Source organism: Diadema antillarum, unplaced genomic scaffold, assembly GCF_040938485.1.
Source record: "Diadema antillarum isolate AM-2024a unplaced genomic scaffold, OU_Dant_1.0 seq00001636_RagTag, whole genome shotgun sequence".
NCBI classification, from domain to species: Eukaryota; Metazoa; Echinodermata; class Echinoidea; order Diadematoida; family Diadematidae; genus Diadema; species Diadema antillarum.
In genome coordinates this window covers 107,911-133,060 of record NW_027272342.1, presented here as the reverse complement: position 1 = coordinate 133,060, position 25,150 = coordinate 107,911, and the positions used below count along the sequence as shown (strand labels likewise).

Here is a 25,150-nt window from a genome sequence, read left to right as displayed (position 1 = left end):
TTTGTGATATGTTGAAATAGAATTTGAAGTAATGAACATATGCCGTTTTTTCTTTAACTCTTTGTTTATATAAGTTGTGTCTGTGTGTATACATACATATTTACTCTCATAACTTGTTTTTGAAAAGCACATATTCTTGAATGTAAAGTTCACTATCTACAAACTCGTCATTATAATCGATGTGTGTGTGTGTGTGTGTGTGTGTGTGTGTGTGTGTGTGTTTCAGAGATATAGGCTTTTACTGAAGGGATATGGGGTTTAATCAACAGGATTATTTTCTTGTTTTTTATTACTTCCTCCTATTTTATACGTTTTTTAAAACTTTTATTGTCTTTATTGCACAATCTCTTTGGCTGAGAATTTTGACTAGAAGTTCGAAATAGGCAGGGTACTATTTGTTTTTGTTTGAATCAAAATTTTCAGTGAAGAAAGGGAGAAGTCGTGATGTGGTGGATGTGTTGTTGTGGCGGGATCCTGTAGGCCTACAGTGACCGTGTACAAAGCAGTGTGCGATGACATCTTAACTGCTTTGTGACATTATTTCACTAATATTGTACTAAATGGGAAAAAGTATTCTAGATACTGACGTCGCTCTCAACACAGCAAACCATGGAGTGTCAATCATACCAACAAACTGAAACAATTAAAGATACGCATAATCACGTAAAGATCGTTAACGGTGACTTATCTCAGTTGGTAGCGCGTCTGCCTCACGATCCAAAGGACCCCGGTTCGTTTCCCGGGTCCCACTGAACAAAGTTGTGTGTAATCATACCGTCCCCTCTCGTAAGAGGTAAAACACTATCATAAAATGAAGAGTCACAACTCCTACACGTTAAAGATCCCGCTTCATTTATGCATCGCAAAGAGCAGGGTGTTTAACCCTGTGAAGTGCTTTATTTGTTTGTTCATTTCCATCTGAGAAGATGGCTTGATAGCCCATATTCAGCTACTCCAAGCTGGTCTTCCATAAGGTTCACTTGGATTTTGAGGTGGGACCACTTCACCGGGTTAAATACCCTGCTCTTTGCGATGAATAAATGAAGAGGGATCTTTTACGTGCATGAGTTGTGACTCTCTCATACACGGGATCTCCATTTATGTCCTATCCGAGGGACAGAGTGTTTTGCCTCTTTGCTAGAGGGGACCAGCTGGGAACTCAGGGAGATGGGAAGAGACTCTTGCCTCCTCCCTGATTACACACAACATTGCTCAGTCCAGACTCAGGTTTGAACCCGGGTCCTTAGGCCCCAGTCACATAATGCTCTGCGTCCGGCGTTACGTCCAAAAAAGTATTTTTTTTTTCTGCGGACTCCCGCGGATCCTTTGCCGTCACCAGAAAATTTGTACAAAACATACGGGGAAAAAATGCGGGCGACACGGACAAATACGACCAGATGCGAATACTTACGCCCACTTGCGGATATTCTTACGAATTGGCACATGATAGTTCTGAACACTTGCAGAGATTTGCGGATATTTTCGGATAGTTACGGATAGTTACAGACTGTTATAAATAATTATGGACAATATGGTTTTCTGTGACGATCCCTGCTAAGTCAGTATATTATGACAGCAAGGTTATCACATATTGGACTGTCTTACATTATGCACTGGGGAAAACTGAAATTTAATTACGTACAAGTTGTGAACAAATTTCGTAATCCTTTAATTTGCTTTACAGTAATAAAAGATATATGAAATTTTGAACTTGAAGTTTAGATTTTATTTGTGCAACTCAAATATGAATAAACGTCCTAAATGTAAAGAATACATAACAAAATTATACCACAAATAAAATACAATATAAATAGATAAGTTAATGAACATTGGAGTAAGAAAATATTACAGTCATGGAATAGACAAACTGTGGTTACGCTGTCGTTGTGCAGCGATCCACGCATGACTTATTGGGTTATGTTAAGGAAATTTTTATAATAAAGCAATGCTTTTTAAATCTCCAGAAAAAAAAAGACATCAAGACTTTCAAACACCCCTCCCACACCCAAGTATTATATATATATATATATATATATATATATATATAATGTAATACACATTCCATGGAGCGTAAAGTGGGTAAGACTATAGAGAAATACAAAATTCGTTCTCATTATTATATAGTTATCGCTGTCCCAGACCTCTCCCCGAGTGAATAAAATGCTGTCACCCCATCCCCTACCCAAAATATTGCCTCTTTCGAAAAATATACATTCAAACAGTGCAAGAAAAAAAGTTCAACACAAAGGATCAACCGATGTCATGAGTATATGGGTGTCACCTAAAGTGACCATTTGTGGGAGAAATTTCATAATTTGACCATGCGGTTCTGCCTCTCCACCGCTCCGACTGTGTTGTTGCATTCCATCATGTAAATGCGCTGCAGCTTGGCAATCTATACACGAGTTGTGTGGCTTCCCTTGAGTGTCTGTGTTCCCATGCGAGTGTAAAACGGAAAACGTCGAAGGACGTAATCGTCCGCAGCATCCGTAACTGTTGGCAAATATCCGTAAGCGGACGAAAATGTTGTGATACGTTAACTTGCGATTAATTTGGGATACTTACGATGGACGTAAACGAACGCAAACGGACGGCAGGTAATTTTTTTGCGGATGGTCTGCGTCTAAGCTACTGGTAGTTACGTTCAGTTACGGATAGTTACGTTTGGTTACGGTTACTTGCGTAAGTTTGCATCCGTGGAGTCCCTCTGCGAAATTTTCTGCGCAGACCATCAAAATTTCGCAGGATTGGCGCCGTGGTTTTTCGAGTTTTTTTTAACGAATGAGTTACGGACAGTTACGTCTACATACGTCCCTGCGGATGCCTGCGTCCACGCTGCGTCCCCCTACGTCCACTCATCCGTATCTATCCGCGGCGGACGTAGGCCATCGTAAAGCACTGTGTGACTGGGGCATTAGGATCGTGAGGCAGACGCGCTACCGACTGAGCCAACTCATCGCCTTAACTACATCCAATTGGGCCCCATATATAGAAGATCAGCTATTGCAGCTGAATATCCAGCAATCTACTCAGATGGAGATAAAAACAAAATAAACAAACAAAACAACCGATCGAAAAAGGATAACATTTTGATCCGAAGTGCAAATGTAATCATTGATCATTACCATAGTTATTTTGAATACGGTCATCAAATGAAGAGGCTTGGTGGGATTTATACATCGGCAGATGATTCCTTGGTTTTGTTTTGTTTTTGGTTTTTAGTAGATTTTTCATTTAGTTGTTTGTAGGAGGGGGGGGGGGTTGGTAACTTCATGTCGGGTGAGTGAAGCAAAATAATGTGCCGTGTACGACGAAGACGTACGATTCACTGGAGATCAACATATCGGTTAATAATTGATAGGTTCAGTTACAAGATTCCTGGATGAATGAATACCAATTCTAAAATCAGCCCTGGAGCGATAGCGCACAAATAGAACAGAAGAAAGAGAAGTGAATGGGGAAGAAAAACAATTAACAAGAACAGCATAAATATCTTAGAATCTTGGCAAAAGTAGCAGCAACAATAATTCCAGCTATCACAGGTTAGGATCTCATTTGAAAATTACGAGATAACAGCATTTCGAGAAAAAAAAAGAGAAACCTAATTATCTTGCATTACAAACCATGTACGCATGCAAGCAAAAATTCGTGAGGTTCACTATTGAGCGTGCGAATATCTCTGTTGCTAAGCAATAACAGCCATTCTCCTGAAGAAATACGTTCAGAGGAGCGAACATGTCAGGTTATGGGTTTCTCAGCTTAAAGCACTGTACAACCCTGCAAAACATTTGAAGAATAAATTCTAGTCAAATATAATGGTATAAAGTGTACGGCTACACACAGACCAAAACAAAAAAAAGTGCAAAAATATTCATTTGGAATGGCTGACTTCTGGCAGGGGATGTATAATCATTAGCCGCAACGTGCATGCTGATCCTTTTCTCTCTTTCACGTAAGAGTTTGAATTTCTGTATATTATTTTGTCTTTTTCAATATCTTTGTAATCATTCCATTTTGTTTTGTTATTTCCGTCTCCATCTCCTTCTCCGTCTAATTAATGCCTTATGATAGCACCATTCATCTTACACTGTTCTTCATAATCGTATGATAGACCTATCATTGTAGGTGGATTCTAGGGTATTATCATCAATAATCATTGGCCATAATCGTCGCTATTTTTACAAGAGTGAAATTAGGGCAACAACACAATTTAAAACGCAGAGGGGAGATTAGATAAGAGATGAGAATCCATAAAAATTCAAGTAAATGCACATGCACGGACCTCTCATGCCTCATGCGTATACACTTTCAAGTCCTATTTTCGCGATTAGAGTTTCCATTATGCCCTTTTTGTTTATGTGTGTGTGTGTGTGTGTGTGTGTGGAGGGGGTGTCATTCACTAATGCGTTGTAAAATTATATTCACAATGATAGAGTTGAAGTAAAAGGTTTGAATTGGAAATGGACATCACCAAACTATTATTGTTTGTTTGTTTCCCCGTGTTTGTTCTTGCCTTTAGAACATGAACATAATATTATGTGTTGGAAGATGCAGAGATTACATTCCATGTGCTTCAAGTCACATCATTTTGCTTCCATTGAAAAATGCCTGTTGAGTGGCAATAATAATAATCTTTTGAGTGACTTTAACGCTATATTTCCATTTAGCAGATTTGCAGTTCATCGTGCCGCTAGGTCACATTGTTGAGTTTGTTCAGCTGCATTTTATTTGGAGTCTCGATCGGAGAGCAAAGCATGGAAATCGATATGTCATTACAAGTTGTCTCGAAAGCAATGCTGCTAGCATTTACTCACTTTCTTTACCTTCAATATTGTTCCTGACAAATACAATGGAGGGGGCGAAGTGTTGTCATTGACAATATACCCCTAAGCGGTAGTGACTATACAGTGGCTTAAAAAAACCACACACACAAACATATATTATAGTGTTGTGATGCAGGGACCTACAAACTACTAGTTTCACTTTTTATTAAGTTCCTCCATATCTTCACGTTGTTTTCTAGAGTTTGTCGTAAATATATAGAATAAAAGACAGAATGAAGATATTTTATGCCTGTTATCCGCTAAGCTTAATTATGCAGGTTTGACTTTAACGTCCATTCAAATAGATGCACTGTGCATTACTTCAGTTCTTTATTACCAAAGTATGTATTATTCATTTGCATCATTGATTGACTGATTGATTAGTTGAAATCTTCATTGTTATTCATTGTTACTGTATTGCATACTTTGTATTGTTTTTATGTACTTTAGTCGAAAGTATATATGGAAGGTAAATGAAATTAAAATTGAAATTGAAATTGAAAAAAAAATAGTTTACCGTTAGCTCTTGTCTTTTTTGGTAGGTATTATACAAATGGGTGTGATAGGTGATGAAAGAAGATGTTGAATGAGGTATGGGTTTTTTGAATGAGCTGTCGTCATTAACGTCTTCTGATTTATTTGTCTGTACAGACAGATGAAAATATGATAAAAAAATAAACGTACGTAATGTGACAAAAATAAAGATAACAAATTATGAAATATTTAGCTATAGGATAAAAGAATAATATCATGAACTATGCATAATGGTAGTACCCACAAAACAGTACACAGTTTGTTAATTGAAACATGGGTGATGATTACGAAACAATTCAATTGTTATTATTTCATTCCATGTTCCCTTCGCTCACACATCTAAATTATGTAATGACAATCACGATGAATTTGGCGATAATAATGACAGCCACCAATGACTTATAATACACACCATACAAATAAACACTACGACAACATCTTTACAGTTGCTATAGAGCTTTGAGATTCTACAATTGCAATTTTGCTGACTTACGTCTTTTTTTTTATCTGAAAAAATTACGATAATGCATCCTCCCTGAAAGGAAAATAAAAGGAATACTTTGTAAATGGTATTTTTGAAATGTGGCGGTGTTCTCTCCGTGCACCAAATGGCGGCTTCGTCCAATGTGTGTAAAAAGGTTTGTATATTTGCATTAGCTTGGGAAGGGTGTTTTGCGAGCGTGCTTGTACATATTCAAAAGAAATCAACTTGAATATTGGTTCACTCACTCAAACGATGTTATTAATCCGTGCCGCTTATGTAACCGATAGGTCTCGCAAACGCCCGGCGAGTAGTCAGTTCTGGCATGCAATAATGTGAGGGTCATTTTATTGCAGTACGAATTACATTTATCTCAGCGTACATACCATACATAAACTTTGGAAAGTAGCTGGTACATATGTTGAACTGCTGTGTCAATCTTTTTAGAAGACTTGCAATGCTGAAATATACTGGCCAGTTCGTTCCCTCATCTATACCGTCATATTCTACAGTGTCATTTATAAATAGATCCCTACAGAGATACAGCGCACTCCCGTTATAACGAAATCCTCAGAACCGGCGGGTTTGTTTGTTTGTTTGTTTGTTTGTTTGTTTTTTGTTACATCGATATTTCGATACAGCCAAACAGTAAAGTACACTAAGTGTAAATTACCGATGAATTTTGTAATCTAATTTTTACATCGTTAGTACGATAATTACGTTTTAACCGTGTTCGTTATGACGAGAGTGCATTTTCTTTTTTGATTATTCTCATTCCAGTCTCTTAAAGGGAGGGTATAGTATTGGTTGAGGTGAGGATCCAGCTTTTAACTTTTTATGATACTTAGAAATCCCTTTATGAAATGCTAAAGAGCGTACAATTCTAAGAGGGATTCAAAGTTTATTTGATAAAAATCGGTGTTGAAATGACCGAGATATCCAAAATCAAAGTAATACAAGGAAAAATAGAAATTACGCGGTGCGTAATATATGTCCCCGCCGGAAGTAGCATTTTGTGGCAAAATGTACAATATAGGTAAAACATCAAGGACAAAGGTCAAAGAAGTCAAAGGTCAAAATTCTGTGTAGAAGTTTTGAAGCCCTCACCTAATGGCATCACATAAAGCAAACGGAATCGAAATCGGGTTAGAAATGGCGAAGGAGTAGCAATTTGTAGCCAATGTACAATATAGGTCAAAAATCAAGGTCAAAGGTCAAAGAAGTCAAAGGTCAAAATTCTGTGTAGAAGTTTTGAAGCCCTCACCTAGTGCCATCACATAAAGCAAACGGAATCGAAATCGGGTTAGAAATGGCGAAGGAGTAGCATTTTGAAGCAAAATGTACAATATAGGTCAAAGGTCAAGGTCAAAGGTCAAAACTGAAATTCTGTGTAGAAGTTTCAAAGCTCAATGTAGTGCTATCATATAAAGCAAACAGAATCAAAATTGGCTCCTAAATGACAGAGAAGTAGCAAATTGAACATTTTGATCACACACGGACGCACTCACGGACGGACGGACACACACACGGACACACGGACACACACACGTACGGAGCCCGTTTCATAGTCCCCTGCTCGAACTCGTTCGGCGGGGACAATAAAGTGATCCTATAAATTGGAAGGTGGGTCCAATCTTTTATTAGGATAGCTTTGTTTGGGATATCTCAGCCATTTCAAAACTAATTTTCATCAAATAAACTTTGAATTCCTCTTAGAATTTATACTCTTTCATGTTTCTTAGATACTATCTCAAAAAAAAAATCATAAATAAAGAAAAACAAACAAATAAACAAACGTTGGAAGCCCGATGACTCATCTCAGAATCTCAACGGAAACTGTACCAACCCTTTAATTTGACATCCCCCCCCCCAAAAAAAAAAAAAACAACACCAACAAACAAAACAAAACAAAACAAAACAAAACAAAACAAAACAAAACAAAACTAGAACGCTCTCACCATCACACGAGGCACTGGAAGATGTCACCGACCTTCATGCCTACCCCTTCAGAGATATTTGGCTGCTAAGTCCTGTAAGTATACAGCGTCATCAGGAACACATACCCTTTGCGCATACCACATCAATTTTCTGTCCATAATACACGTGTGTGAATCTATGCGCCTTTGCTTCATTGGCACAGAAAGGGGTAAAGATGGTCCTATACGTGTCATGAAGATGGCAGACTTTGTCAACTAAAACAAGTCACCTGCTCTCAACGACACAGAATGTCATGCATTCACGAAGAGCCGTCCATTCAAGATTCATTGAAGAGCCAGTGTCAACGACGCCGGATACCTTTAAAGGGATCGTATAGTTTTGGTTGAGACCTAACTTCAGGTTTCTAACATTTTTGGGTAAGATAATGAGAAACCTCTTATGAAATATGAAAGAACATGTTTTTTATGTAATTCCAAGAGGAATTCAACATTTATTTGATAAAAAATGGTTTTGAAATGGCGGAGATATCCAAAACAGAGCGATCCTAATAAAAGGCGGGACCCACCTATTATTATGATCGCGTAGTTTTACTTTTGTTTTTGGAGGCCACAGCCATTCCAAAACCGATTTTCACCAAATAAACTTTGAATTTCCCTTAGAATGGTATGCTCTGTACTATTTCATAATTGGTTTCTTGGTATCTCGCAAAAAGTTAAACGCCCAATACTCTTCTCCACCAGTACAATACCATCCCTTTTATGTCAGTAGGAACATGTACACTGTAAAAACATCGGTGTTAGATTTAACACCACGGGTGTTAAATCTAACACCGATCAAACTTCAATAAAGGACCACACCCACAGGTGTTAAGAATGCACTGTGATGGTGTTGAAAAGTGTTCACCTGACACTTCGTGGTGTTAATTTGACACTGTACCTGGTGTTATTTTGACACTGTACTGGTGTTAATTAAAAAATGACACCACATGGTGTTGATTTCGTGTTGGTGTTAATATCAATGGTTTAACACCCGTCCAGCTTCAATAAGGGACCACACCAGCTGGTGTTACTTTGGTGTAAATTTATTTTCACATTTTTTTCAAAAATCTGGTATTTTAATGTAAAATTCTTGATCGTCTTGTTTAAATTCAAAATCAACAAGAAGTGCAGTTACTAAGAAACTCTTCAAAGAACAGTTTGAAATTTGGAAATGACACCCGTAGGCGTTAATTTAACACCATAAATGAGCACCGAGAATTTAACACCAGCTCGGTGTTCACTATTTAACACCGGACTTTTTGCAGTGTAAAAACCAACGGGAAAGAGAAATGAGTATTACATAGAAATTGAATCTTTCACAAAGTAGTGAAGTAATACGTGAATGCATCAATAATGCCTTTTATTTATTAATTTATTCTTTCAATACGAAAATGTTCAAACTTCATTTCGCTTCCATGAGTATTTGACAAAGCGCAGAGAGAAAAAGTAAGATATGCTTTTTTTTTACAATTTACAAGTGTTTAATTGATTAAAGAAATTAAAGTTAAATAAAAAAATCATATCATATAAAGATTTACAATTGGTATCCAGAAATGAGTCACATTACCTCTGTTTTGTCCAAATTAAAGTCTTCGATCAGTTGTGTAAGAAAGTTTGTCATATTTCACGAGCTACAAGTAAGAAAATGAACTGCTGCCAATGAACATTTCGGCAATTTGTTACACAAAATTCGCCATGTCCCCAAGATGATTGCGTGATTAGATAGTAGAACTAGAAAGTCGAGTCATTCCCAAGTGAGGATTCACAATTTCAGACATTTCCACACAAATATAGAAACATATTTCTAGCTTACGTATCAACGAACACCAAGAGGATGATAATTTCAAGACAAATGTAATGATACATGCAGAGAATGGGAAAGGCAGGTTAAAAAAGTATGTACAAAAATATCGCAAGCTCATGATTTTTTGCATTGCTCGAAAATATGGTCAGGGTACATCCCTTGGTTCATGAAGCACCAGCTAATTTACAGCCAGCTCATTGGATTACAGGCGAATACTATAGTAGTGTTTTACATTGCACGCGCGGGATCATCTGCAATCCACAGTTCAGTTCATCTGGCATAATAAGAATCGCTGACGGTCAGTAAGGAACGCATGCGACTGTTCTCCGGGTGGACACTGTTATTTACGCCGGGAAGCTTGGCTAACCATCGTCTGAAGACCCGACGGAATTCCCTCTTGCGAGAGTAGATGACGGGGTTAAAGGCGCTGTTGAAGTGACTGAGCAGCACGGCCAGGTTAAGGACGTGCTGATTGATCGATGAAAAGACGCCAAAGGCCACCAGCGTATCCATGGTAAAGATGGGGCACCAGGTGAAGAAGAAGAAGATCATGAGGAAGCAGAAGAAGAGAGCCTTCCGCCGCTCCTGTCTCACCCTCTGGAACCGCTTCGCCATGGTACCCTGGTCCGTTTGCGTTGTGCTGATGACAGTGTCAGGTCTCTGAGGATCCCTGGCACGATCAGGTTCAGCGTGACTCAAGCTCTGGCTTACTGATTTGTTCGCTACCTCGCGAACTGCCTCTGACTTGTCTTCGTCATTGACGACGTCATGGACGTCTTCATGTGTTTGCGATTGCTGGGGTAGGGAAGGTATCCTCTCCTTGCAGACATTTCCCGCTTGCTCGCATTTCCTCGAAGAACTCGCTAACGCCAATGTTTGATTTTGTTCAGCCTTGCCAATGTTCGATGTCCCTTCGTCCTTTGGCTTCCTGTTTAGCGGAGACATATTGTTACGATTAGTCCGTCCCATCTGCTCTTGCCGTTCCTCCCCGCTAGACGCCCGTGTGGCTTGCAAACGGTCACCGATGGTCTGTAGTTTCTCCAGTTGATTCATCTGTAATGACAGATACAGAGTTGTAACATTAATATTCATCAAATCTTCCAACAAGAACAAAACCAATAGGTCTATAGTTATGTAACATCCATGGTATATTATCATTTTATCTGTCTTGGAAACGAAATTCTTTCCATAAAGTAAAACAACATCACATGATTTAGGGTGCACAACTATAGCAGTGAGTGACAAGTACATAAAGAATATTGTTGCATTTTAATTTATCGTTAGGATGAAGGCCAGTGATGCCTCAGGAGAACCAATATAGTGTGAATAGTTGGTCCATGACAGAGCGTATATATTATTTTCCCATGTGTTCCAGCGTGAATGATAAGGATACTTATGATATTAACAGTATATTTCGCCTCGCGGATATATTCCTACATGTTGCTATATAAGATACGACCCTGAACTTTTCAGAAAATATATAATGAATGCCACATGGTGTTCACCTTGTCTATGTTCATGCTTGTTTTTGAAGGCGTTCATTTCCATGTACATATCATTCTTTCTTTCTTTCTTTTATACATGACTGCAAATGTATGGCCTACAATTACATTTATATAATCCATATTTAATTCTCATGACAAGAATAAAAGCAATGAAAAATCACCTTACCAGTTTTCCATGCCGCCATATAATATATATGAACGAATTATCAGCAGAACCAAATCAGAAAGGATATTTTCGATAAGTTTATGTTTTCTGAGACGAATGTGACTTGGAAGTTGTGATGCTCAACACAGTTTACGATGACACTGATATTTTCCTGCTGGCAAATCTGGTGGCATGTTGATATGTCAGACATATTAATTAGTCTACCAGTCAGACAATTTTAGTAGGAAAAAGACTGTTACACATCATAGGCCAAATTCTTTCACATCCTTATTGCACTATAGCACAATGCTTAATCGGGTTGACACAAGTCTCGTGTTAAAAATGATAATTCTAATAAACTCAGTAATGCGTCTGCAATGAAGCACAGTGATGTTGTTAAATCGTAACATTTCACTGCCATATTTTTTTTTTGCTTTATATTAGCACAAATTGAGAGATGGTCGTTCTAATTTTGATAAACGACCTTCCCCCAACCCCCCCCCCCCCCCTCCCAGGCCCCCTCACTGGCTGCTATTTTTGGTTTAAAAGAAAATTATAATAATTGATTATTACCCTGCCTACACGAGCCTGAATCTGTTATTCTGTCAAGACACGACTAATGTTCAATGTTCAACATGGGTATGCCAATCATATTTACTGCGCAGAGTTGTTTGCTCTATTACCACATATTACGCAGACTGCGTTTTGAAATGCAGGAGGTTTGTAATGATTCATCATCATCAACAACAACAACAACAAAATACTGATGAGATCTATAATGTTTCCTGAGTTGTACTTGGGCTGTGGTTTGAGGTAACGGTGGTAGCATTGCCATTATTCTATACCTCTTCTAGGTAAAGGGTTCTGCCTTCACGTTTTGAGATACCATTGAGAATGGCCCAGTTCACATGTCACACATTAAAAAAAAAAGGAAAAAGAAGCTGCGTTTATCCCATGCATCTTTTTATTAACATTATATATGATTGGCTTTATTGACTCACAATGAGAGAATTGTCCGCGATCTAGATCTCTGGGAGTACATGGTACACACACACACACACACACACACACACACACACACACACACGGCTTAAGTTATCCAGTGCTGTAAATATAACCATATAGTTGAAAAAAAAAATCTATACCAATCTAACAGATTTTCACCCTTTGGAATCTCTTGAATCGCCTGGCTGCCAAAGCTATATGAATACGCTAAAAGGTTTTTCTATATGAATACTCCTGTCATTATGATGTCATACAACTTCAGTAATAAAGATGACAATCCTAATAAAAAAGAAAGCTTTAAAGCTATGGAATAGCTTTGTTCTGAAGATTCTCTCTAAGTTATGGGCAATATCTAAGGATAAAAACGGCGAATTCTTTGAAGTGCGTTTCAGATTCCCACCAGGTATTTATTGTGGTACATTATAGGAATGTGGTGATCTGTGACTTTCTTCAGAAGTTGACCTTTAATATACTGACTGAGTTTCCTTGCTTGGGAGAATGCTAAAGACGATGAAATGAGTTCTTTCTGTAGGATCTCTACAAGATTTTTGTTTTCTGTAACGTCTCACACAGTCAACAGATAAAGGGGAAGTCATTCCTGGTATTACATTGCTTATTCTGAAAACATGAAAATCAGAGTAGATCAGTGAAAAATTTGCGGAAAAATAAAACACTCAAAAAAAGTTAAGAACTGATAAAATTTAGAGAATAAGGCAATTTGGTAAGTCTGTGTGACGTAGGTGTTGAGCAGCTGTCCATTTGTTTTGTACACAAAATGTCAGTAATTTTCATTCTCCTGAAATGTTTTGGCATAGACAGGATTTGTCCAATTAGCAGAAGAGGGGAACATACAAAAAAAGTATCGCTTGTATTATTTACTACTTACCAAGAACATATTGGAAGAATTTTTTTGCAAAGTAAAATACAAATTAGATGGAATGCTCCTCAAAATCTATGTTACACATTTTGTCTTGCGATCTAAACTTTAACAGTAGTTCGTAAATTTCATATCTCTATTTTTCCAAAAGTGTTCACTGATTACCCTTTTTTATGTTTTTATGAAAAGCAGTACACTATAAAGATGAATTTTTCTTTAGATTCAGATTGATAATATTGTTGCACCACGCATTTTCTTTTATACGGACAAATTGTTACACATTTTGTCTTGCGATCTAAACTTTAACAGTAGTTCGTAAATTTCGTATTTCTATTTTTCCAAAAGTGTTCACTGATTACCTTTTTTTCTGTTTTTATGAAAAGCAGTACTCTATAAAGATGAATTTTTCTTTAGATTCAGATTGATAATATTGTTGCACCACGCATTTTCTTTTATACGGACAATTTGATATATCCCTTTTGATATATGTGTGTAATATTATGTATATATACATACACAAAGCTATGATTAACAAGCTATTTTGTTGGGATCATCCCACGAGCCCGCCACCCACAGTTCATACGGCCCACGAGCTCGACATCGAAAAAGGGTCCATGAGTCATCATACAGCCAACGAGTCAAACACCCCAAAAGTCATACAGCCCATGAGCTCAACACTACCCCAAAAAAAAAAAAAAAAGCCCATGAGTTTGACAATAGGCAAATAATGCCCGCGAGTCCGATCATTGGCACAAAAAAAAAAAAAAAAAGCCGGTAAGATCGACACTGCGTACATTAAGCCCCGTGACGTGTAAAGTCGGTCTCGTAGGCCTTTTTTCGCTCAGTGTCAGACTCAACGGGCCTTGTTTGCCTATGTCGGATTCATGGGCCTTATTTACCCGTATCGAGCTGGTGGGCCTATGTTACTTGATGGACCTCGTTCGCTTAGTGTATAGCTCGTTGGTTGTATGTCTCGAGGGCTGTATGACTCGTGGGTTGTATGACTCGTATGGGCTGCACGATCCATGAGCTGTATGACTCGTCGGTGGTGGGCTTGTGACGTGCACTCTATAACTTCTGTCTTGCCTTTCCACTGGAGGTATACGAGCATTTCTCTTAGAGTCTTCCGAGAAAGAATACTAATACCCCCTTATCATATGTTCTCTCTTTCTCCTTCCTTTTATCTCTCTTCCGCTTTAACGTAGGCTATACTTATTTTTCAACTCTCTCTCTCGCTCTCTTCTGTTGATGCATCACCTTCGTGGTCTTTCTATCATGCCTTTCAAACCTTTTCACTCATACTTTCCACTCAAACAGACCTTGAAATCAGGTTCATCTCTCATGGTGAACCGGAAACTCTAAATTCATTAACTCTTTAGCCATTAATGCAAACCACCTCTTATCAACATTATGGACTACCTGATTGCAGATTCAGTCGAGCTTAGTCTATTAGTGCCTGAGATGTAGTCATTGCTGTTTGTACATACAGGTTCGTAAATAGAGGTGGTTTTGACGGGTGATTATTCGTGGAATGCTCATCATTATTATAGCTAACTTCGATTATAGATATTTCTCTGTTTGTGTATATTGAGGAAATCTGGCACTTGCCCAGACAGACAAAAAAAAAAACAACAACAACACACACACTCACACATTAATTTCTTGCACCATGCCCAATTATAATATGACAGGTGTGCATTGATTCCGATTCGGATGTGCCACGTCAACGGCGTTCGTGAACAAAACATCAATTCTAGGGGACACCCCCACCCCCTTAGATATATTGCTTTTTAACGGATTACACTTTTACGTTTTACTTTTAGTAGGAAGTTGTCTCAATTATTGCTCCAAGATTCTGCAATCCCAATGGCGTTACATATTCCACAAACCGCAACCGAGCTATTCCTTCCCATACACAAAAGCCACCGATCAATACAATAACAATACCGACAATTGTCTTGATGGAAATTATTGAGTTAGATTTAAAAATTGTGGCAGATTAATGGTAAGCTAAAATAATTGTTCATGTTGTTTTGTTGGAATTGTCGAAAGTTCCGGCAGAAACTCAGAACAGATTACAGGAAGCGGTAAACAAAAATTAACGCACATCTTTTGAAAACAAGAATGTGTCCTCCGTTTTCATCTTAAAATCTTGTTCGGACTTAAGTCGACTTTAAAAACTTTAAAGGGATGATATATAATAGTATTGGCTGAGGTGAGGATTCAGCTTTTAACTTTTTTGCGAGATACTGAGAAAACACTTCATGAAATGTTATAGCGCTTACAACTCTATGAGGAATTTGATGGCAATCGGTTTTGATATGACTGAGATATCAAAAAACAAGGTAACACAAAGCGATCCTAATAAAAGGTGGGTCTTACTTTTTCTTAGGATCATTTTTTTTCGAATATCTCAGCCGTATCATAACCAAGTTTTATCAAAAACTTTGAATTCCTCGTATAATAATATGCTCTTGCTTATTTTATAAGATGTTTCTCATTATCTCAAAAAATCATCATAAAAAAAAGTTGGAAACCTGAAGCCCCATCTCAACCGAAACTTTACCATCACTTTAAAATATTTTGAGTCAACAATTGAGGAGCAGATGTGTAATCGCACCGGTGTACCCGATCTTGCATGATACTTGCATTTCTTCACAAGATTTCTTTTTTTTTTCTTTTCTTTTCGAATGCATCAGAGGTCCTGTCAGTGAGACCCTTCTTCATCTATTTACTTAAAGAGACTTCACTTCCAAATACTTCAATCAGTAAATACCAAAATACTAAAGGGATGGTATAGTTCTGAATGAGAACTGGCTTCAGGTTCTTACATTTTTGGTTATAATGAGAAACCTCCTATGAAATGTAAAAGAGCATGAAATTTCAAGAGGAATTCATCGTTAATTTGATGAAAATTGTTTTAGAAATAGCGGATAAATAAAAAAACAAAGCGATACTAATTAAAGATGCTACCCACTTTTTATCAGGATCGTTTGGTTTTACTTTGTTTTTGGATATCTCAGCAATTTCAAACCTTATTATCATCAAATGAACTTTGAATTCCTCTTAGAATTGTATTGTCCTTTAGCATTTTGTTGTTTCTAGATAGGCCCTATCTCTCAACAAGTTAAAAGCTGAGTGCTCACCCCAACCAATACTGTACTATCCTTTTAACACAAAAACACATCACTTCGAGTCACGTTCCGTCATCGCTGTAAAAGGCTGCTTCAACATCTAGCTATGTTGCACATTATTTAAGTGCCACAGAAGATTACCTTACACGATTCTTTTCATTTTTCGGGTATTATGGAAGAGCACACTTTGACTTACCGCCCATACAGAAGGCCAGGTAATGGAGTTTCTCGTAACACAATAATTCATCTCAGCAATATTTCTGCATTCACTAAATTCACATGTATGTTTTAGTTATAAAATAGGCTTTAAAATCCCCGCAATCTGATTGGTCAATTGTCATGCATAGATTTTTACTGATTCACACTGAGCCATGCGTCCGGTAAAATCTGCACGCATGGCTCGAGTCTTGCATAGTGTTGTATATAGGTGTGCCAGATGCATGATGGGGAAAATGGTTGTATTTCATGAATTAAACAGATCCACTCTGTCCTGTGCATCATTTAATATATACTAATCATGCTAATGGATCGGCAGGCTGGGTGCAGCTATGTTATGAATGAGCAACGCTGAGTGAGCTACCTTGGGAAATATGAACATAATGCTCATAGCAGCATAGAAGAGATTTTATCATCCTGATTGTATCAATGGTTACAACCATGTGTAGCGACCACGGGATGTCATACCTTGGTCGTAAATCAAGAGCTCTCTACTCGATGGAGACGCAACATGAGAAAATGTTGATAATTCCCTTAAGGAACTTGGATAACTCAGCCGTTTCAAAAAAAAAGTTTTATCAAAAACTTTGAATTCCTCTTGTAATGATAAGCTCTTTCATATTCATGAGGCTGGGTGCTATGTTATGAAAGAGCAACACTAAGTGAGCTTTCACCTCGGGCAAATATGAACATAATGCTCTTATCGGAAAGTCGGAGATCGTATCAATGGTTACGATCCTGTGTGGCGACCACACAATGACGGGATATCACACTTTGGTTGTTAATCAAGAGCTCTCTATTGATGGGACGCAACATGAGAAAATGTTGACAATTCCCTATAGGACCTTGGATATCTCAGCCGTTTCAAAGCCAATTTTTATCAAAAACTTTGAATCCCTCTTATAATGATAAGCTCTTTCATATTTTATGAGGCTGGGTGCTATGATGCTCTTATCGGAGAGTCGGAGATCGTATCAATGGTTACGATCCTGTGTGGCGACCACACAATGACGGGATATCACACTTTGGTTCTTAAAGGGTGTGTACAGTTCTGCTTGAGATGAGGATTTAGCTTTTAACGTTTTGTGAGATATTCAGAAACCACTCTATGAGCTGTCAAAGAGCATGCAATTCAAATGGGAATCAAAAGTTTATTTGATGAAAATCGGTTTTGAAATGGCTGAGATATCCAAAAACAAGGTGGAACAAAGAGATCCTAATAAAAGGCGAGGCCTGTCGCCTTTTATTATTATCACTTTTTGGGATATCTCAGCCATTTGAAAACCACAGACGTTGAATCCTTCTTAAAATTACATGCTCTTTCATATTTCATAAGAGGTTTCTCATTATCTCACTTAGGAATGTTATAGACCTGAATCCCCACCTCAACCAGTATTGTACAGTCCCTTTAATCAAGAGCTTTCTATTTGATGGAGACGCAACATGAGAGAATGTTGATAATTCCTATAGGAACTACCTCCCCGTTTTTTTTTTAGCAGATTGTTCAGGAATATCAACAATAGCAACTTTTAACTTCCAGAGTTTCACACTGGAATAGAGTCTCTGTGAGCCTGAGGAAACAGATATAAAGGATTTGAGAATTTAATTGAAAATTTCTATGATTTTTCCTTTTTTTTCGTAGGTGCTAAGTATAGCGTGGAAGCAGATTTCTCTGTTGAGATTGCTCGTTTATGGCAGGTATAAAATCAACCTTCACTTTTTCATCGTTTGTACAGTGCGTATCAAAAAAGAAAAAAGAAAAAGGTAATCCAACTTTGGAGGGCTACTATTTCATACTTGTCAGCTATGGAGAGCACAATGTTACTTTTCCCCTTTCCATTGGTACCTAATTATGTTGACAAAACATGCATGACTGAGCACATGAACTTTAAAGACAATGACAAAATGCACTTTTTCCAAGTTTGTGTGTTACTGTGAAGGAACAATGCATGTGTCACTGCATGCATGGATGAGATCTGTCAATGAAAGTGGCCAAGATGTAGGCCAGCCTGTACGAATGCAGGTTTGTGTTTATAGGTTTCTCCTCACATTTTATGTTTCGTAAAATGAACATGGCCACCTTTCTGATAACTTGGTCTCTCCCACAGAGGCCAACCCACACAGTCCATCTGCTCCATTCATATTCAACACATAGCTGGCAGCGACAAACCATGTCTTGAATATGAAGAGATAAAAATGGATAATGGTTTAGTCGTTATGGGAATGACCAAGTTATCGACAACATGCTGAAGGTTATGAAGCATAAAAGTTTGGAAGAAACCCTAAACATGAACCTGCAGTCGTGTAGGATGGCCTAATGATTTGACCACTTTCATTGACAGATCTCATCTATGCAGTAAGACATGCATTGCTCCTTCACAATAACACGCAAACTTGGAAAACGCGCAATTTGTCATTGCTGTCTTTAAAGCTCATGTACTCAGTCATGCATGACGTTTGTCAACATAAGTAGGTATCATTGGAAAGAGGAAGAGTTCCCCTTTCCTCACAAGTAACATTGCGCTCTCCATAGCTGACAATTATAAAATAGTAGCCCTCCAAAGTTGTAATACTTGTTTTCTTATACGCACTGTAGATTCATTAGCCGCAGTCAAGGCGGTCACACTGGTAAAACCTCTCGATTTTTTGCTAAGTTCTGGTATCTAGGGTGTTGCCAGTGTGACTGCGGCTAATATGCCTATGTATAGGCACTGATACATTTTTAGGGAACTATTGAATGAGATTCGAAATTGAATTGGTAACCGATGGGATTGCTCTAAAACAGGTTCATTGATAAGTGATGATCATTAATTTCTTAGTTTTTGTAATAAGATTTTCCGCTGAACTATTACTCATGATGGCAATATAACACAAAAAGTTGAATATTTATAACTTTTGAACTGTTGAACTGGTCATTGGATTTTCCTCAAACTTTACTGATGTGTTACTGTTCTACAGCGCTGATTGAAACAACTAATCATCAATTACAACGTCCCCTGATTGGAGTGGTTGTGCCCCTAGTCAAGGCACTTTATCTTCATTGCCTATAAGCTCTACAATATCAAGAGCTGCTCAAAGCTGCATCCCCTGGTTCAAATTCAAATTCAAATAATTTTATTTCACATAAATTAATACAGAGTAATAAACATTACGCTTATATTAGTAAAGATTTTTTTAAAGAATGTCAAATGATATTTGTTAACTTCAACAATACATAATGCAGTTATAGTAATATCATCTTTGTATTTCGATAAATAAACAAGCAACTAAAATTTTCTCTTTTTAACTGCATATGGAAAAGAAATTTCACAAGAGTTGCGTTACGCATAACCTGTAAATTCTGTGAATTTGTGAATGATAGCCTGTACCGTATCGCAGTCACGTAAAACAAAATAAATTCTATGCAATATCTAAGATTGTATACAAGCAATATTTCTGCATTAAAATCATCGATATTCATCTGGGTTTCACTTCAATTTAAAAATTCTCTGGAGTATTTTAAATACTCCACAAGATTTGCAAGTTTCACATTCTTTTCATAAGAGTTTGTTTTCGTATATAGTTGTAAATTTATCCTGTATCGAACAACATCAAACCTCAAATTAGTTGTGAAATTTTTACATCTTCTAAACTTCTGTGGAATCGGAGAAATGATTTTTTTTTTCTCGTCGCTCTTTTCCGTCAGATGCCCTTGTTTGTTTGTTTGTTTGTTTGTTTTTTCTCTCTCTCTCTCACTTTCTTACATAGAAAAGTTCCAAGAGGAATGCGGTTATTTAAAATATACAGAACGCAGTTTTGTTTTGTTTTGTTTTTTGTTTGTTTGTTTGTTTGTTTGTTTTTTTGTTTTTTTGTTTTAGGGGGGCATGTTTCTCCATAAGATAAATCGAACGATGGGGCGTTCTACCATCATCTCACAGAAGTATTTTATATAATGCTGTATCAACTGTGGCTTTACATCTTAATTCGACGGTCGTGGTCAATATAATTTAGTTATCCTCATCCATGGATCGTTAACGCTACGAGAAACATGGTTTCTCGCAAAATGTACTCATTTTTTTCTCTCTCTCTATTTCTTAAAGAGATTATGGGTTTAAGCGAAGATCGATACAGACCGCGATTTACGAAATCGATATAACCCAAGGCATCTCTCTTTTCCTGTCTTTCTCTCTATCTCTCTACCTATCTATCTATTTATCTGTTCTTTCTATCTATCTTTCTTTCTGTCACTGATTTTGGGGTTTATTATGATGTCATATTACTGACATTTCCCTACTGGCCGTTTGTTTGTTTGTTTGTTTGTTTTTGTTTCACGTATGTGAATATCCCATCCCATTTGAACAAAGTTTTTATCTATTTATCTATTTATTTATCTATCTATCTATCTATCTATCTATTTATCATTCTACTTATTTGTCACTCATTAGCACTCGTCTTCAAATGATAATTAGTATCATAAGATTTTCCTCAATTCAATTTTTCAATTGAAATCAAATTTCATTTCCAATATCACATTTTCAACATCACAATTTTTAATGTATTATAATCATTACTACAACAACGTAAACATTCATGAATTTTACATACAGGAACTTATGCATGTGTTCTTCAGCTGCTTTTGTCTCATTTCATTTCATAATCCACGTATTAATGTTGTAGTGACAGGCAGTATCGCGGGGAACGTCCGAAATATATGCGAATATAAGATGTTATATGACTTCTGCAATCATGAATGTCACTCAAAAGGAAGTAGAAAATAGTACTGCCACAATATCAGCAAAGAGTCTGAAAATAACAGATATAGTAGGACGTACACCGTCTTGTATGATAGATGTAGATAATCAAGAAGGACAATAAATAACAAAATAAAGTATATATATTTAGTATAATCACATACACAAGTATGCCTACACATCATCATCCGAATGTCAGATATAACAAAACATTAATTATTACCTTAGTGTAAATGCAGTTGTGGAAAATGTCAGCCACGGGAATTCAGTAGCATTCGACTACTGATAGTTCAATGAGTTACGCATTTCACTTCAGAGGTGTTTGATAAAGGTGGAAGAAAGACGGGTGTGATTTGGAATTCAATATCTACTTCTAGACGCCTTCAAGACAGATTGCTTATACATAGGATCCTTAGCATTGTTTGTGCTTGTATGCGTGATTGCGTATGGGGGTGTATGTGTAATGAAGGTTACACCTCATGAAATGCCTATAGTATTTGAAAATTTGCGGAAATAAAGGATGTATGCCGAAACCAATCTTTCGAGTGTTATTCACTTTCGATGTCTTTGCAGATGTGGTGCCGCGCCTTCTAGATTCGTCTTGTAGAACTTGGTCTATTGTGATTTGCTGGAGATTTTCTCTGTTTTTTTTTCTTTCTTTCTTTTTTTTTTTTTTGGGGGGGGGGGGGGGTAAGATTTTGCTACCGCCTCCGCATAAAAAAACAGCACGACACGATACCATTCTGCCTAATATTATACAGTAGTTGTTTCATCCACAAAAGTAGATGAAAAATGAAGAACAATCATAAAGAGGTTTTATCATACTCTGTTAAAAAAAAAAAAAACATTGTAAAGTATACTTGAGAATGAAATATCTCATCATACACGCTGTGGACAGTGAACAGAGAAATGAGTTCTTCGGAGAAAAACTCTATGAGAGCGCAATTGTTTCGATTTCTGTCAGCCCTATGTATCGACACTATTGACGAGGCGTATCTTTATTTCTGTAGCTATTCACTGATTTTCTGTTTTGCTTCGGGATATAGATCATCCCTGAAACTAGCTGTAAAGACAAGAAATGGATTCTACGTGCAATTCGGAAACCAGCTAATAATGTTGTCTGTCTAGGACTGCCGCTCGAACTAGCATACATTAAGGAAAGGGCGTATCGATCACCTCGATACATAAATGTGAGGAAGCGCTTGACATAAGAATCTTTAATGAGAGTCGAAACAGAGCAAGACGCGTGATAAAACCAATATGCCTGAAAGCTGACGGGTACATTGACAGCAACAAAGACATTTAATGAAAGGAGAAATCAATGCAGGGGCGGATCCAGGGAGGACCGCAACCGGCGCACGCCCCCCCCCCCCCCCCCATTTATTTTCTGTTGAAACAAAAGAAATAAAAAGAAAAAAATGGGGGAGGGGTGCGTGCGCCCCCCTTTAATTTTGTAAACGCGCCCCCTCTTTACGGGATTCCTGGATCCGCCCCTGCAATGTGCAGCAGTTATAGACATTATTTTGACACGTGCAAGCGTACGAACAACATGTGATTTAATATTCGGAATGAAGATGTTATTGTGTTGACCAAAAATGGCACTAATCTAATATATAAAATAATGTCTAAATATTTCAGATCTGCTTAATTCGATAGCTCATGAAGACGTAATCCGAAGTTATACTTCAGATTTCGTGCTGACATATTTGCTTGTTTTATTTGTTTAACTCTACTGAAAATCGAGGCACGAAAATAAGGTTTTGTTTGTTTGTTTTTTTTAGCTGGTCTGTTGTTATCGGATTATCGCTGTATGCACAGGTATTTGTTCAAATCAATTAGTAATGATTTTATTAAGGACTTTTATGCTCCATTTTGATATGTTTGAGTATATCATACGTATTTGCATGCACAACAATCTCGTGTGATGTTCAGGAATCTGACAACACGGTATTTTGTGCCAAAATTTCTATTTCATTCCGGGGTATATATCAAAGGATGTTTACGTATTCTGGGGTTAGACTATGAAAATGAATTTTAAAACAGTTAAATACGTTAGAAATAAATAATAATGATAATAATAAAAGACACCACAGGTACTATTTACCTTCGTTTGCTTCAAAGGGATGGTATAGTTTTGGTTGAGCTGACGATGGAGCGTTTTGCCTGATACCAAGAAACCATTTATGAAACGTCAAAGAGCATACATTCTTAGAGGAAATCAAAGTTTGTTTGATGAAAGTATACTTTGGTTTTGAAATGGCTGAGATATCCAGAACCAAAGTCAAACAAAGAGATTCTAATAAAAGGTGAATCTCACCTTTTGTTAGGATCCCCTTGTTTTGGATATCTCAATTATTTCAAAATCGATTTTCATCAAACAAACTTTGAATCCCTCTTAGAATGATATGCTCTGTCATTTTTCATAAGAGGTTTCTCGTTATCTCACAAAAAAAAATGGAAACCTAAAGCCCCATTTCAACCTAAACTACATCGTCCCATTAATGGTGAATGTCCTCGAAAGTGGAGTATTTAAAACCGGAATTAGATCTGGAATTGGGAAAAAGGATGCATTTGTATCACTACTTTCTTTTCAATCTTATGAGCATTTTTTACACAATTTGCTCACGAGAAGAGTGTTGCAATGAGGTAATAACAAGAATAACAACAGACGTTGACATTGTTAATTTTGTCCAGAAGAATGCGTTTTAAGGAATCACTAAGCTGCTATACAGATGCACAAAATTTGAGGAATGGTAAATGACCCTTGCCTTAGCGCACATTTTGCCTTCCAAAATTGCAATAATGTCAATCACTTCGCCTTATGGAATGAGTGAACATGTGAATATGTCAGATGTTTAAGATGTACACTTAAATGTACGGCATGGTGGATAAACTTTCGGTCGAATGACACCAGCAGTAGATCGTATTCACATCCATGTACCCACCTGCCTGGCGATCGCCTTGAAGATTCGGGTGTACATGAAGCACATGGCAAGAAATGGCGGTATCATACCAGCGAGGAACATGAATGCCAGGAAGTCCATGCTGACAACGCGAATGAGTTTGCAGTAGCCCATGCTTGGGTAACCATCATTCCAGCCCAGGGGCATGACCAGGGCGATGGAAAGTGGTACCAGCCAGGCTAGGACAAGGTGCAACACGACCCTGTTCCTGGTGGAGACCCGCGGGTAGTGTAGCGGGTAGCAGGTGGAGTAGAACTGGTTGAAGGTGTGCGCCAGCAGGGAGTAGATGGAACAGAGATCGAGCAGGAGCACCACAGTGAGGAGAGTCAGGCAGAGCCCGTAGTTCCTGGGCCAGCCGTTCAGGGCCAACAGGAGGATGGGGATGCCGAGCACGCCCATGCAGAGATCGCTGATCGCCAGGGAAACGAGGTACGTGTTGGGGACCGTATGGAGTTCTCTTGTGACCGCCACCGCCACTACGACGGCAGTATTCCCGATAGTGGCGCACACGCCAAGGATCACCTCGCTGCCATAGTAGGCAATATCTATCCATTCCACTGGTACCGTCTCAAAATATGCGACTTCACTTTCCGCCGACGCTAGAATCAGCTCGGTTACTACCTCCCGACCGCCCGTTTCGTTAAGGCTCTGAAGTATATCATCCATGGCGCCGTCCACAACCGATAAGATTATCAGGTAAAGACACATGCAAACTCCATTGATTGGCTTTTCCTCTAGTGAGTTAATACCATCAGGATCAATTCATCTTCTTTTCTTCGTATGGCACATGTGCCTTTAGTTGAACAATAAGACTCATTGGGAGAAGCAGCACTAATTGCAGACGATTGCGCGGCATCGGCGTCTGCTTCAGCGCGGTGGCAGCAGTTGGCGAAAAATGTCCCCTTCGTTTGCGGAAGTGTTTCGTTATGATAAGAGCGAAACCAAACACGATGGGCT

The 25,150-nt window shown here is 37.9% G+C and overlaps 1 protein-coding gene across 1 annotated transcript; it reads right to left on the bottom strand.

Annotated features, from left to right (window-relative positions):
* Positions 1 to 9,888: 9,888 nt before the first annotated feature.
* LOC139711283 (uncharacterized) lies at positions 9,889 to 24,859 on the bottom strand. Its single transcript, XM_071623192.1, has 2 exons — positions 24,176 to 24,859; positions 9,889 to 10,671 (listed from the first exon to the last, which is right to left on the bottom strand). Exons 1-2 carry the CDS (start codon positions 24,857 to 24,859, stop codon positions 9,889 to 9,891), a joined length of 1,467 nt encoding a protein of 488 aa, XP_071479293.1.
* Between the last annotated feature and the right edge of the window lie 291 nt (positions 24,860 to 25,150).

Bases quoted from the DNA above. Each gene is read 5' to 3' on its own strand.
- LOC139711283 (XM_071623192.1), bottom strand. From the start codon at position 24,859: ATGGATGATATACTTCAGAGCCTTAACGAAACGGGCGGTCGGGAGGTA. The intron at 10,672-24,175 runs GTGGGTACATGG...CTGTCATTACAG, and splicing joins TCAAGGCGATCGCCAGGCAG to ATGAATCAACTGGAGAAACT.